The 16870-nt window shown below is 36.2% G+C and overlaps 1 protein-coding gene across 1 annotated transcript in view; it reads right to left on the bottom strand.

The window, feature by feature from the left end:
* Positions 1-15061, bottom strand: part of LOC311591807 (vomeronasal type-2 receptor 116-like) — a gene marked incomplete at its 5' end in the record, with an annotated part of 19748 nt that extends 4687 nt beyond the window's left edge. Inside the window, 6 exons of the mRNA XM_084803438.1 lie at positions 478-601; positions 1350-1577; positions 2166-2467; positions 2815-3004; positions 3351-3642; positions 14889-15061. Of these exons, the coding sequence (XP_084659564.1) occupies positions 478-601; positions 1350-1577; positions 2166-2467; positions 2815-3004; positions 3351-3642; positions 14889-15061 (1309 nt within the window). The remainder of the gene's footprint in view (positions 1-477; positions 602-1349; positions 1578-2165; positions 2468-2814; positions 3005-3350; positions 3643-14888) is intronic.
* Positions 15062-16870: the final 1809 nt, after the last annotated feature.

The raw sequence follows: 16870 nt of genomic DNA, 5'->3' as shown, positions 1-16870 counted from the left end.
AATTCCTCCACTATTGTAGAGCAAGTATTCAGACATTTGAGCATATGGGGTCTGGTCTCATTCAAGGTATCAACATGTACTCTAACTGTACAAAACTGTAAACCAATTAAATGCTTTCTTTTATAAGTTTCTTGGTCAAAGTACTTTGTCATAGCAATAGAAAATAAACTAAGATAAAATGCATTCTGAAATGAAGCATACTTCTCTAGTGGTCTAGAGTGGGTTTCTGTAGGCAGCCATGTCCACATCTACATTGGTTAAAGAATATAAAGCAGGTATGAATTTCAATGTCAAGTTTGTACTATTTCTGTGGGAAGAATGAACATTATATAACCTGCGATTTTCTAACATCTGGAAGGAAGAAGACTATCTTCACTGAAGAGAGCTGGTTTCAGATCACTTACAGATGTTTTCCATATGCTTAGGCATTACAGATGATGGATAGGTGGGGATGCTTTCTGCATGACTGACAATTACCTGTCTCATTGGAAATCTCATTCTCTGGGCAAGGAGTGCAGTCAAAGCAGCAGGCAGCCTTCCCCTCCTTGTGAGTTTTCCTGAATCCAAGATGACAGCTCTCAGTGCATAGAGACCGTGGAATCTGAGAATAAAGTGAGTGATAGCAAATGGTCAGGTATTTAAGGGATTTGCCATAGAATGTTTACAAGCATTATACAATGCTAACATTATAATTGTAACATGTGTGTGAGATGTACAGAGCAATTGTGTCTGGTTCTCTTCTCATTGTATGAGCAAAAGTAAGATATCTGCAAATTTTCTTTCATGCTGTACTAAGAATAGTGTCTAATGATGAGTCATAGAGAATCTATCACCAAAATGAAGCTTTTTCTATGCACAGACATTATTATCTCAGCCAGTCTCAGAGTTATTCTCATGTAGTGGGTTTAGCAATATATGTTCCTTGCTTTTTCTGCAGTTTGAATTCTTTTTATCACAACTGCAGGCTCCTTCCTTATCACCTCCTGATCTCACCCCCTCCATACCCCCATCATGCTATTTTGTTTTGACAGGGGCCTCAAATCATAAGGTCAATGGACCATTGATTAAAACCTTCCAAGCCGGGGTAAAAATAAGTCCTCTGTCAGATGACCTGTGAAAATGATTAAAGTCATTCTGGAAAAGGTATGGTATTATGATATTAAAGAAATCAAAAGCTTGGAAAATAAATAGTTCATCCATAAAAATTAGGTAATAAGACAATTCTTCATATTGGTGGTCATTATGTGTCTATGATTGGGCCCTGTATAAGCAAGCAATGGTCACAGCTTGCTGGCTATAAATTTCAAATTTATATACTGGTGAAAATACTGAGGTGAGATGCAACTCACCTCTGTCAATCCTGTGGCCCACTGTCTCATATGATAAGATAAGGACAATTTTTGGCCCTCTGGAGCATTTGGAGAAAATGTTCCTACTTTCACATTTAGCCCAAGACCTTTTGGGAAATTCCAGAAGTTGATAATGTCATACTCTGCATGTGATTTCCTTTTCCAATCCATGACTACATGGTCCCCAGCATGACTGATGAGTTGTGTGTTCTTTATAAAAGAATGAAGCTAAAAGAAGTACATGTACTTATGTTACACAACCTCGAGAGAAGTATAACAGAGATAGAATCAGGTCTTATTGGTTTTAACCTTGATATGAAAAGCACCTTTAATATAGATATTAATTGCTTTCAACAAATGATACCAAAGGATAATGGGAGCATCACTGTCTTTCTAATATGTTCAAATCAGTTTAACTAAAAAAGGTAGAACCAAACACTCTTAAATCATAAATATATGTGGAGAAAACTCTCAGCATATTTTAAAATATAGTTATATACAATTAAAATTTGAAAATATTTAGCTTCCCTCTGTAAAATGAATGATTTTGTGAGTGATCATTTCCGTAACATAAGCATTTAGAAGAGTTCAGGTGCACTGTGATAATTCTCTGTCTCTCGTCTCTTGTGTAATTGGAATTTTCATATTGAAAAATTTACACTTAAAATATCGTTTGGCCCATTGTAATATAACTCTCTATTGAATTCAACATATTTCTTCTTACAACAAAATAATCTAAAATATGTATGGCCTAATTTGAGTGCATTTATAAACCTGTAGAGTGTCATGTTGCCAATTCAGCTGAAGTGATGTTACCTGCCAGGGGGAGAATGCCATCTCTTTTCCTTTTACTTGAGTTGGAAATTGGACTTGATTGAGAGTCATCTCATGCAGACTGTAGGCCACAGCATACACAGCATTGTACACATTGTAACTCTCCTCACTCATGGCCATGTCAAAGATGTTCCTAGGCAAGAATCCCAAGGAGGCATTAGGCAGACAGTTGTCCACAATTTTACAATCTTTCCTAAAAAATGAGCAGTTGAAGAATGAGTGCCACAATACATGAAGATAAATATCTTCTGGGAATTTGGAAGGATTGGCTGTCTGTATAAAATCTGTAAAATGAATATTTTTCTCATTATGGTGTGAAAAAATAAGGGCCCCATGTAGTGAATCTAATATGAAATATTCATCAAATTTTGAAAGATCCCAGTGTGAGTTCAGGACCCAGACTTTCCATATAAGTAACTTCTGTTTTATATTCACTATTAAGCTTAACAGAGAGTCAGAGTCCCCATAAATAATAATCACATTTGCTGATGAATCCAGGATCTGAACCTGATTTTTCCAGGGTTTGGTAAGATATGAGCCCCTGCTGACTAGGGTCATTTCCACAAATGCTATGCAGATTTCATTTTTATCCATTTTTTTATCCATTTTATTTCATTTTTATCCATCTTGCTTCTCAAATCTGAGAGAGTCTGGGCACCTTTGCGATCATCTGTGATGAAGAGCCCCACCCAGAACCATTGGAAGTGAAGCATCAAAGATACAATGCCAAGTGTCAGAGATGTGTCCTTAGGGGCCACCTGGTACAGAGAAGAAAACCGTCTTTGTTCACTCAGGGTGCTATCAAAAGACCCAAAAGTAAGCTGTGGAGAAAGAACAATAAAAAAGAACATAGTCACAAAATAAAACTATATTCTACACCAATGGTTTGAAGCTTTTAGGACAATTCTTTGAAAGTAAAAATCTACCTTCCTATGAGTGTTCCAGAAAAGTACAGAAAGCATTCAGAGGTTCAGTAGTGTTCTGTCTACTCTACTTTCCCTTTGCTCTCTATTCTATGCTACATAATATATAGATATACCATCAACTGTCTGGATCATTTTCCTATCCATGAAGAGTGATTATAGTTTCCATTTTTTTCTGTCACAACCACCTAAAATGTCATCAAGTAGGGCTGCCATGAAGTCCTATACCATCACCTCCTCTCACCTGTGGAAACTTGTATAGATCCAGCAGTGTCCCCATGTATTCAGACATTGCCGAAGATGGTCCTGTAAGTACAGCAGCAGAATTGCTCTCTTTTACATATCTGTAGTTAGGAATGGTATGACCATGCCCTGAAAGTGAGGCAAAAACACTGCTCAGAGTGTTCCTTTGAGCATGTGGAACATTATGTACTTCAAATCCTAGGGATGTGTTGGGTAAAATGTAAGGGTTGCTGTTGATCTTTTCAATCGTAAACATCATGGCCAAAATACATTGGTAGTTCTTCAACTTATACCTGGATAGAAGGTAGAACAATATTTAGGAGGAAGATCTGTACCACAAAGACATAATATATGTGAAAGCTTACTACAATGGCTTTATTAGTTTGAATGCTCCTGCTTTTAAAAATCCATGTTTAACTTTATTTCTAGTATTTTCTGAAATTAGAAGAGCAGTGTTATTTTTCTTTTTTTAAGTTGAATACATTGGTTATTACACAATGTATTGTAATTATACTCCACCAACTTCTCCCAGGTCTTGGTCAAATACCCTCTTATGCAAAGTCTACATTCTTTCTTTCTCTCTGGTATTAGAAAGTTATCTATGTACAATAAGTAAATTAAAAACAAACAGTTCAGAAAAAGAGAAAACAAACAAACAAAGGAACCAAAAAAAAAACAACAAAAAACATAACAAAGAATCAAAGAAAAAATAAACAGAATAAAAAGGGCAAAGAAAATGGACAGGAAACCCAGAGATACATGGAAATGAATGAAGCATCATGTTATTGTATAATTCAAATACTGATTTCTGTATCCCCCATATCTGGTTGCAATTCATGTTCTGAGAACCTCTCTTATGAATATTCTATAATCTCTATTCCCCAATTGTCCCTTAATGTCTCAATAAAGCAGCTTACATCTAATCAGTGAGCAAGGGAGAAAATAGGGCTGGACCTCTTGCCAGCCAGGGAAGGAGGATTTAGATTAGAAAGCAGGGGATTCAGTCAGGAAATTCAGCCACAGCAGGATAGGGGAGCTGGATTATGAAAGCTATAAAGTGCAAGTATCACTGAGAGGAAATAGGATTAGTTTAGAGAGTTCAGAATAAATAACTGCTCAGCTCTTGTCTTGTGAAGCTTATTATTAAACAAATATAAAGAATCACAGTTATTTCTGTGATATCTGGATTTACAGAGGAACTGAGCAGCAAACACTGTTTTATAAAAAAATGGTAATAGGTGCATAGACACATGTGTTCATATACAGAAAATCATAACAAACAAACAAACCATAATATTATACAGTGTTAACTTCCCAAACATTGTTGATTTTGTTATCTTGTTTTCCATCTACTACTTGGCATAGGACTCGCCTTAAGAATAGTCTGTATACCCAAGAAGATTGCCTTGCTGAAGACTAATTCTTGTAATTGCCACTGGGTTAGAGAAGAAAGCTTGTGACAGCTTGGAGAGAGCTCCCCAATTAAAGAAAGAAGCTTGTGTCCACTTCTCCTCTCAGCAGTGGCAAACCATCTATCTTAGACAGGTGCAGGCCCTGCTCAGGCTTCCACAGTGCCTGTGAGTTCATTTGTGTGCCAACCTTGCTATACTTAGAAGGCTCTGCTTCCTTAGTATCTTCCAACTTCTATGGCTCTTACATTTTTTCTACCCTCCTTTTCTGCAGCATTCCCTGAGCCCTAAATGAGTTTTATGGGTATATTCCATTTTGAAGTGAGTGTGATAATGCTGCAAGGAACTTCTCTGATGATGGCTGAGTGAGACAATGATATATGAATATAGAAGAATGCCTGAAGAAGTAATTTTATTTCTATATTACTTTAGAAGAACAATAGTATTTGGATGTCCTGTAGGTCCATGGCCTATCTATTTTCAGGTTCTTGGCAACCCAGCAGTGCTGGGTTCCATCTCATGGAGTAGTCCTTAAATCCAATCAGATATTGCTTGGTTTATCCCACATGCTTTGTGACAATCTTTTATTATTGCACACTGGCATCTTGTAGGCAGGGAACTAATGTTGATTAGAGTACATGTAGCTGGGCTGCTACTTATCTTTCTCCTTTCATAGAATGCAGAGTACCTTCCAGTGCCATGAATACTAGTCCATAGGTGTAAAGGCTTCAGCTCAACTTTTCCATGCTCAGTAAGTCCTATAGTTGTTATCTTCAGCAATGTAGCCTTATCTTTACTTCAGAGTGCAGACTCTTAGAGGACATCCATGTTGGGCTAATGTTCAGTAACAAGTGAGTATATACCATGTGTATATTAGCCTTTTGTTGGTTGTACTGTTGGTCCCAAATAAGTCAGAAGAAACTTAAAGAGAAAAATGCCCCATTTCCCTTAAGGGGTTGGTGTGGGTCGATTTTTGGTTGCTTTCTTGGGCTATAGATGTTATTGTCATTGGGAGTTGGTGATTATTTATTATTGGTCTTATTCATAGTGAAAACAAGGCTAGACTTAGAGATTTCTCTCTTTTCCTTTATCTTTCTTTCTTAGGTATGGAGATAGGGGCTGAAAAGAAAGAAAGCGATATATAGAAATATATAGGGATGACAGGACAAAAAGTAGATTATTGAATCTACTCCTCAAATTATGGCCTTAATTGTTACTCACAAGAAAGGTTATTTCAATTAATTGATATAGAATTTTGTATATTGATACAAAATAAATTTAATTTTCATACATTGAAATAGAATTAAAAATTAATACTCTTCACATATTATATTTCTGCTCTAATATGAGGTTTTGTACCCATATATCTCCATTAATACATGGTTTACTTCCAATACACTGATAGTGCTATTGCAGGCTGTTTAGGGTAATTAGAATAATTAAGTGATACAAGCCAATTGTTAGTTGATCAGCTCATGATCATGTCAAGTGTAGGAATCTACATCGTAGGTTAACAGACAGATATAATTCTATAGATAGATAAGGTTTTAAAAATCTTCAGAGACATACGGAATATGGCATTTAAAGTTGTTTTTATTATTTTAAAGATTCTTTGAAGATAAGACAGTTTACCTCCTGGCAACACCCTTCCTACCTGAGAGAAGATGATGAGCATCGAAGAACCTCCTTATGGAGATGGCTTCAAATTTGTCAAAAGAGCCACTGGACAAAATGTCCTTGTAGCTACCACAGACAGAATTCTACTTAAAATGGAAAAGTTGGATGCATGCAGAATCAACAGCCAAACTCCACCAAGATATTGTAAGGAGGCCTGGATAGTTCCTGCTTCACAAATATGTCTGTCAAATATATTGGGCCAGAAGGCTAGAGATGATGCTACAATGTTAGGGAGATTTCGGGTGTTTGTTCAAGCAGAAAACCGTCTCTTTCATTTTTTCACTTTGGAAGCTGCTAACCTGAACTTCCTGTTTACTCAGGTAATTAAATGTATTCCTTCTCAAGTCTCTGATGGGGCTGAAGACCAGATAGTTTTAAAAGTATGCTTAGTTCTTTAGGAGTAAAGATACTTGTAGACCTATATAAATATTTTAGGTTGATAGATATAAACTTTAATAGAGATTGACTTACATTCAGAATTGTAGTCTCACCAAGACAGGAAAGACGTTTTCTTCATGGTTGCCAAATGCAAATAAGCAAAATGCTATGTATGTAACGTTTATCTAATTCCTGATTGTTTTGTGGTTCTTCTTGCTGTATGTAGTTTACAGCATATATGTGTATTAACATAATGTATAGTTAAAGGTTGGTCTTTTATTAAACTAAAAAGAGGAAGTGTCTGGGAATGCCTTGATTGGGTGGAGCAGTTCCCAATAAAAAGCGGCTTTGCCAATCAGCTGAGCAGAGGGACAGGATGTTGAAAGGAGGAGTTTCCGGAGAAAAAAGCATGAAGAGGATGCTGGACCAGGTGGCTGAAAAAAGAGACTGAGAGAAGAGAATCATGTCCAAGGCTGTAAACTGCCCTCAGCCTGTCGCTAAGGTGAATAGATCCTACACTTCTACCTGAATTGCTATGCCACATGCTGCAATCTTTCATTTATCGGCCCCTGCTGAGAGGATCCTCTGTGCTGCATATTGGATTTTTGAGTTGCTAATATTTGTGTTGGTAAAGAAACAAAGGAGATCAGGCAGAGAGCTATTCCCAGATATTGCATTCTTTTCAGCCTGCCTAGAGGGCCTAGGGAGGAAATGAGTCCATCCAGTTGCTTGTGTGTCTTTGCTATATAATACCTGCCTTGTATGCAATAAAATTGAGCCTTGATCAGGACTGCTTGACTTGGCTCCATATTCACTGTGTCTCTGTTTCTTTTCTTTCACTTGCACTTCCTCTTTTAGTGAACCTATTTGATACATCCTGCAGAACAGGACAGAATTGACTCTGGGGAATAATCAGACTGGCAAAGGATTGGTTTACATGTGGGTTTTAAGGATATTAGGATTAGAATAGCTCAGATTCTGGCCAGCATAGTGCTTGCAGCTTAAAAATAAACCATAAGCTTTATGTCTGTCCTTCAGGAACTATTTGGCTAAAAATTTCTACTGACTTAATAATTTAATGTGTTGGTTAATGTGGGAAGAATAAAAGTTACTCCCACACCAGGAGATGATTTTATGAACAGAACACTGATAGATAGCACTAGCACCAAGGTTAAGAATTAACATATGGGACTTCATGTAATTGAAAAGCTTCTGTTTGGCAAAGGACACCGTCAATAAGATAAAACAGCAGCCTTACAGAATTGGAAAGATTTTCACCACGCTGATCTGACAAGATGCTAATACTCAAAATATATAAGGAACTCAAGAAACTAGATATCAACAAACAAAATAATCTAACTAAATGATGTGGACAGGTCTAAACTGATAATTTTCAAAAGAGGAAAGTCAAATCGCAAAGAAACACTATAAGACTCACCATCCTTAGCCATCAGGAAAATGCAAATCAAAATATCTCTGTGTTTCCAAGTTCTCCTCATCAGAATGATCATGTCAAAAAAACAAAAAACAAACAAAGAAACAAAAAAAAAAAAAAAAACAAGGGAATTTCTCATGCTCATGTGGAGCAAGGGGAATGTTCCTCCATTTTTGTTGGGAATTCAAACTTGTACAGCCACTATGGAAGTAAGTATGTCAATTCCCTAGAAAACAGGGGATTGAATTACTTCATGTTCCAGCTATACTACTCTTTGAAATATGCCCAAAGGATGCTACATCCTACCACAAGGGCACTTGCTCAACTAGGTTCATAGTGGCTTTATTCATAACAGCTAGAACCTGGAAACAAACTGGATGTCCCTCAACTTGAGAATGGATAAAGAAAATGGAATATATTCATATAGTCATATGTTAAAAATGACATTATGAAAATTCTAGGCAAATGGAGTGAACTAGAAAAAAATCATGTCTAGGAGCCTATTTAAACACAGAAAGACAAACATGATATGTTTGCATGTATAAGTAGATAGCAGTTGGTAAGTAAATGATAATCATGGTAAAATCTGTAGACCCAGAAAAGCTAACTAACAAGGAGGGCTCTTGGGTGGATGCATGCATCTCCCTTGGAAGTGAAAATAGATAGATTTTGTGGATGGACTATGGGAGTGTGATGATGGAAATAGGCTTGGTCACATAGGAGTATGAGAGGGATGGGGGAGAGATGGCTTGAATTGGTAGACGCTTGGAGAGCAATGTGGAAACAGTGCAATAGAAACTTACAGGGTTGTAAAAAGGTGATCTTAGTGAGGAGTCCTAGTTAAGATGCTATGGAGTTTGTAATGAGGCAAATATTCCAGGGTTAGGTCATGGACACCAATGCCACAAAACGTTCCATATACAATTTATCCTATCCTATCCTATCCTATCCTATCCTATCCTATCCTATGTGCTGAGTCAATGGAGAGGCTTAACTTGTGGGAGAGACCAACAAATGACTGGTCAATATGAGGTCCACACCAGAGAAGGAGCCCATGCCTAAGGATGACCAGCAAACAGAGTCTGGATATGCCAGAGACACAGGATAGAAAAAAAATTAATAAAATGATTCCTAATGATATTTTGCTACACTCATAGATCAGTGTCTAGCTCAATTGTCATCAGAGAGATCTCCGCTGACAGCTGATGGAAGCAGATGCAGAGAGCCATAGCCAAACAGGATGAGAGAGCCCAACTTGGAGATCATGGTCAAGTTCCTCTCCTTGGAGCTTTACAAACCATGTGAAGAGATGGAGGAAGAATTATTGGAGCCAGAGGAGTTAAGAACACCAGGAGAACCTGATTCTCAGAATTAAATAAGCAGAGATCATAGGGGCTTACCAAGATAGAAACAGCAACCATGCATTCTACATTTATCTGCATTAGGTCATTTGCATAAATGTTAGGGTTGTTAACTTTTTCTGTGGGACTACTAAGAGTGATGGTGTGGTGGTGATGATTTTGAGTCTTTCACCTGTACCTGAGACCCTTTTCCTCCTACTGGGTTGTCTCACCCACCATTAATATGAGTGTTTGCACCTAGTCTTATTGTAGCTCCTTCTGATGTGTTTGGCTGATATCCCAGAGAGCCCTGCTCTTTTCTGAAGGGAAATGGAGATGTGGATCAGGTGGAGAAGGTAGTGAGGTGAGGAAGCAGTGGTGGAAGGTAGAATGGAGATAGGGCTAAGAGGAGTGGAAGGAGAGAAAGCTGAGATAGGGATGTTGAAAAAATAAGACAAAAAAATCTAAGGAAGCACAGCTATGCTAAGATGTAACAAAATAGAATCAAACAAAACTTATTCTGAAAAGCATACTTCATATTCATTAAAGGAAAAATCCAACAACAGGTTATTACAATCTTAAACATGTACACATGTGTAGGCTCAATTTTTTAAAGAAATATATTTTATTACAAACTTATTAACTGAGAGTACCTCACTTATAACCTGAGCATCCTAAACAATAGGAAAAGGAGGTTAGAGAATACAATAATGAAATTATAAGGATATCAGATCCAAGGAACAATTCTTATGGCATAATCAGCAGGATTTCTTCTGATGGAAGCTGGAGCAACCGGAAGCTAGAACCTCAGCCAGAGCCAGGATCCCTGAAGCCTTCCCTCAAACGGTTCTATTGAGGAGTATCTCAAAGTCGAGCAATGAACAGCCAAAACTATTCCAAGTCTCCAAAGGCCCCGCCTCTTGTTTTTGGCTCACGTTTATATCTCTTCTCAGAATTTGTTCAAGGATGTTTTTCAGCTGGTTAACAACCAATCTCCTCCACGTGGTGGTTCGCCTTCTAAGGGGATAAACATTACCTGCTCTCTCATAAGTCTTTTTCTCATCCCCCACTTGTGATCTAAACAAAAAACATGTTTCTCTCTCTTTCACACATCAAACACATCAGTACCCATCTTCAATAGTGAAACAGTTTCAATTTAAAAGCAGATCAACCCTGCTGTAGAGATGGTGGTGATTTCAATACCTCACTTTCAGCAATAGAAGGGTAATATGAAATAAACTAAATAGAGAAACTCTAAAGTTAGATAAGTCAGTTATATCACTGCCTTTAAAACACCTTTTGCACTTGAAAACCTCTATATTGATGACATGTTTATAGAAAGCATTGTTTGCCAGTTATGCACTCAGGATCCTTCCATGACCAACTTAGATAGAACAGTAATTAAAATTTTTGTTCAAAATATGAACATTCTGTCTCAGAACCCTTCTTTTTTAATAACCAATGGACTATGATGCTTGAAATCCTGAACAGGCAAATTTAACACAAAACATATTAATTTAAAACCGTTTTTATATCTATAGAAACAAGGTGATGTAAATAAGGACTCCTTTATATTTACTACACACTAAGTACACAGAAAGGCAAAACTATATACGACAGTGGGTCTCAGTGATCATACAGTCTTAGAGCTTTGCATTTTGATGTTCTGAGAACCAAGACACAAACATACTATGGGAAACTCAAAAGAGATTCATATCCTCCATGAAGTGTATTATATATGAATTTTCAGCAAAAGTTCTTTACAAACTGTGTTGTCTTACTAGTTATATTTATAAAGTATTTTTGGCACTTAAGAGAATCTAAAAAGATATATCTAAAAGAGTATTCAGTATACTTATTTGGATATTCCAGAATTTCTCTGTAGACCATACTTGCCTGGAGAACATAGGTCTATAAAATCATATCTACCTGTCAAACACGGCACTATGCAAAATGTCCTCATTTCTACCACAGACAGAATTCTTCCTAAAAGTGGGCAAGCTTGGATGCAGGCAATCAATAGCCAAACTCAGCCAAGACTGGGTAAAGAAGCCCTCAATATTTCCTTCCTCACAAATATTTGTGGTGCAGATATATTGGGCCCAAGAGTTGCTGATGATGCTCCAATGTTGTAGAGAACTTTGGATGACTGCTTAGGCAGCAAACCATCTCTGTCATCTTCTCTTTGGGGGAAGTTACTAAGCTGGACTCTGTGTATACTCAGATAATTAATTTATTCATTCTCAAGCCTCTGATGGAGTTGAAGACCTGATAGTTTAGTTTGACAATTAAGCTTAGTTGCTTAAGGGTTAAGATGTTTTATTAGAGATCAATGTATAAGTTGATAATGATGAGATGCTAGATATTATTAATTTTACATTCAGAATGTTAGACTCACCAAGATAGGAAAGATGTTTTCTTCAAGGCTGCCAGATACAAATAATCAAAACATATGAATATAACATATACGTAATTCCTGATTTTTATGGTCATTTTGCTATATGTAGTGTATTGTATATATGTATTATAATATGAATGCATATTTTAAAAATATTTAATAAAAATTGTAAAATTGTTCACTTTATAACACAAAGAAAAGAAAAGAAAACCATAGGTCTGTGTCTCAGAAATGCCTGGATTAAAAGCGTGAGCCACCATGATGCCCAGCAAGATACTTTGTTTTGATGGCATATGTTTTGTTATAAGATGTACAATTAGTATGATTAACGTTGAAGGGAACATTTTTTAAATTCTATAATTTAATTAGTATGCATTTCACTTAGTATTAATTACCATCTTCTACATCACAAACAGATATTGATGTCATGATGATAAATGAACATAAACAGTTGTGGTGATTATGACAATGCAAAACTTAAAGAAATTACTGAAAATATTTTTTAGAACAAAACAGCAAAGATGCCATTCTTGAAAAATATAGTTTTGATAACTAATAAATATACATTGTACAACTCATTTATGTTATATTATATCTTCAACATGAAATACCATAAATATTGAAAATAAACCATTCATTATTAAATGTTTTTAAATAACCAGTAAGCAGATATTTATGTCCTTTAATTTGATAAATGGAAAAAAAGGAAAAATCATCAAAAAGAAGAAATCTTTAAAGTCAGACTTTTCATATTCTTCTACTATTTAAATCTTTTAATGTTATTAATATACAAATACACACATGGCTGCTAAAATGCCACTTGAGCAAACAAGTCAACCATATTTTTAATTTGGTGTGAAAGAAAACCTCTCCCAAACACAGTAAGAGAAACTGTCATTATTGCTTTGCAGGGAAGTTAACCACCATGCTTAACGATCCCATAGTATGCATACATGTACTCCTCTAAATTAATCTCCTTTAGTCAGGATATACTTTGTATATCCTGAACTTATCAACTATTTCTTTATCATCTTCCTAATTTTGACAAGAAAGTAAAATCCTAATATAAAATTAGAACAAACAAATTTAGTGCCATATAAGTTAATGCTAGCTGCACAACTTAAGATCTTTTGATGCTAGGGCAATTAAGATGGGTACCTTATGCAGATACTATTAGAAGATGAGGATAGTTAACTGAAGTAAGACAGACAGATCAATTCCTCTTTCAAATTACATATACATTCCTTTCTATATAAGTGATAAACATTATGAAGAGTATGAAATCATAAGTGAACCTTGAAGAGTATATACTTGCAGGTGCCCCACATTCTATGAAATGTGTATTTGGAAATGTGTTGTCTTTATCAAATATGTTACTTGTTTATAGTTTATATAGTTGGAAGTTAATTTTAGTTTTATCTCTTACTTCAAAAGATATTAAATCTTACACAGCCCTCTCTTCTTGTACATGGTAGACAAGCAAGCCACACTGAGCTCATGTAATTACAAGGGTGATCTTTGTAGAAATAGGCCACCACCTGAAGAGGGACTCAAGCTGATGCACAGTAGTGCCGAACTGCTGAGATTAGAAAGCACAAGAGGAGATACCATCTGCTGTAAAGAAGAACATTTTTTTTGTAGCATGCAAGGTGTAAACATCTGGTAGACCATACGGACTTGCAATCCTACTTGAAGTAAGCAATGATCCCTATGTCCAGCTGACTCTTCCAGAGAATGTTTTGTTTAGATACCTATTTTTAAATTTCCCATGCTGCCTTCAGGATGTCCATTTGAGACTAAGCCTATTACAATATCTTTAAAGTCTAAAGACATCTCAACTTAAACTTTTTTCTCTTCCACTGTTGAATTGCTTACTTTTTCCACAGCCACCTTTTAGCAGACACAGTAATGCCACATTGACAATAATCCATTCTCAATCTTATGTTTATTATAGGTGATTTTCTGCCCATTGTCTTCAGCCACTCCTGAAAATGTATTTCCATGTTCCCTCTTGAGTTCAGACCTGAGTACCATGTGCACTTCTTATTTTCAGATACTTATTGTGTGGTTACCTACAGCTATGGATATACCTGACTTCCTTTAAAAACTAACATGCATGAATGTTTCTCTTTGGCAGGACCTAGGAAACTCAAACAGACTTGCCTTACACTTTGTTTTAATCTTGCACTGTTTAGAATGCCTAGAAACATCTTTCGGAGACCTCATCACAAAGAATGTGTGTTCAGAAACACACTCACATACAAACAAATACACATTGGGGATCTATATCTATTTATCTATCTCTAAAATGTTGCAGACAGATAAACATGGTGAGTTACAGAGAATACAAAAATTGAAATTCAGATAAAATAATCTGAGAGAGATGAATGTATTTCTATAGCAGAGAGTACTTCTCATGTCTAATTCTGGCATTCCTGTCCCTAAATTATCATCAGCAAACACATATTATTTGTCACTCCAGTCTCACAGAAGGAAATCTGTGGTCACTAACCTCAGTAGCATTATCTCTTTACACAAGAGCACATCTAGACTTAAGAATTCCTTCAAATACTGTATCTATCTTCTATTATATAATATTTTCCTCACATAGCTAACACTGAAAACATGCAAACCCTGTGGAATTATAGGCATGGCTGAGAATATAGGGAAATTTCCATTGTCTACCGTGGAAAAGAAAATGAATAAAAACTCCAAACCTTCTTTACCCATAAAAGTACCAGAAGAGTCACTAAGAAGACAGCACTGCAGAAAGATCTAGGAATGGAAGAAAGGAAACGGCTTAGTGGGGTATCGACTTGGAATAATGATCTTTGAAGGTGTACTTTCCCCACGGCATATGAATGTCAAAAGTTGAAAAGGAATAAATGCATAAATGACTTACTCAACCATAATATCTCTGTTAAATGTAATCATGTTCCCGTGAGTTGTTTTGTGTGGATAGACAGCAAAAGCAGGGAAAAATCCAGCGATCACCACATCTCCTTTACCATATAAATGGTAGTCTATTCTGACTAAGCACTCGCTGCTGCTGTAGGAGCACAGACGAATTGGAAGCTGCAGAAGGCAGGAGATAAAAATGGAAGAGAACAGCATATTAACAAAGTATCTACCATCTGTAAGCATGATAAGGTGAAGTCTTCAGGGTCCAGAACATATATTCAAGGCTCATCTGTGTGCACATTTCTTTATAAGTTTATTGGTGAATGAAGTTTCCTCTTGATTCATCAATGCCAGTTGTTTCTGACATGCTATTTACCCCCTGTGGAGTTGTCTAACACTTTTTTTCCCACAGGCATTGAATCTGAGGCCTTGTATTCAGAATAACACAATTTATGGATTAAACATATATTTATTCTCTTCCCCAGGCATAGGCAGTATGTTCTCACCCAAGACTACAGAGATCTAGTCTCATGACACATGACACGAAATCCTTAGTGGATTTGTCCACAAATGTGAACCAAGAAACAACTCATTGAAAAGCCATTCATGATGATACAAACATGTTACACTAGATGATGTCATGGTAGACTAAAGGGAACAGGGCCAAAAAGACCCATACCAGACCTGACCAAATCTTAAAGCAGACACCATTAACTGTAGAATTGGAGGCTATCAATCCCAGTTTTGATTTCCCATGTCTCTGCGAGTCATAGAATATTCTTTTTCCATAGATGCATGCCTGATTTCCAAAATTATGTCTATGCCCCACTATAAACTGTTTATGTCTCTTTCTGATAAAGCACACAGTTCTGCTCAATTCATTTCCTTATGATCTGTTTGATGTAATTGCAGAAATCAGGTTTCTTATTTGAATGTGAACTTTGACTTTATATAATATTCTTTTATCCACCATGAATAACTGAGTTGACATTTTGTCATGATACCCCCAAGTGCTAGAACACTGTGTCTTCCCACAATTTATTCATATCTGAGATCATAGTGTCATTAAGAAATATAATACCATAGAAATATATCCACATTTTTCTCTCCAAAAAACTGAGTAAATCTTTCTGGGTAGAAGGACTCAATTCCTAAAGGCACAGAGATGAGTTACGTTAGGGACTCTACCAAATTAGGCACTATAGCCATGACATATGTTGATGCAAAAGTGCTCAGAGTGGAAACTATGAGTGTCAATCATTGTGTAATAATGGCTTTTCTTTGACAGTAATGAATCAATATTCCTGGGCTAGAAAAGAGGCAAGTTTCATTATCATATCTGTCCTACACTAGCTTAAAACTCTGGGTGCAGAAGTCCCTCTTCTCAGCCTACCTCCACTTTCTGGGGACTGCATGGCTTGAGAGGATGATACTGCCCTTAAATTTTTAAAAATTTTTTTGTTAATCTTTGCCATTCTGACTGAGGTAAAACAAATTACCTAACTTCTTTCGATTTGCATTTCCCTAGTAGATAAATATGATGATCTTTTTGAGGGATTTCTTAGTTCTTTTTTTATAACTCTTCATACAAGTCCCCAACCTACAAGAGAGTATCTTGAATGACAGTGTGTTTATGAATTTTTTTCTGTGTATTTATTATTGATACATACAAAACATTTACTTGTGCAAGTTGATTCTCTATTTGCCCAAATTGCTGAATTAATTAATCATTTCTGCAGAATTTCTAGAATTTCTAGTTTGTGTTAATGTAATTCTATAATCTACAAATAGTGATAGTTTGAATTGTTCTTGCTCTCTTTCTATCCCTTTAATTTTCTTTTCTTGTCTAACTGCTGCAGCTAGTGCTTTAAACACATTATTGAAGTGGGCATAGTGTGCATCCTTGCCTTGATCCCGACTTCAGTGGCTGTGCTTTATGCTCTTTTCAATTTGGGATGAGTTTGTCTGTGGGGTTTCTGTATT

Source organism: Acomys minous, assembly GCF_964271855.1.
Source record: "Acomys minous genome assembly, contig: scaffold_68, whole genome shotgun sequence".
Classification (NCBI taxonomy): Eukaryota; Metazoa; Chordata; class Mammalia; order Rodentia; family Muridae; genus Acomys; species Acomys minous.
This window is presented reverse-complemented; position numbering and strand designations above follow the sequence as displayed.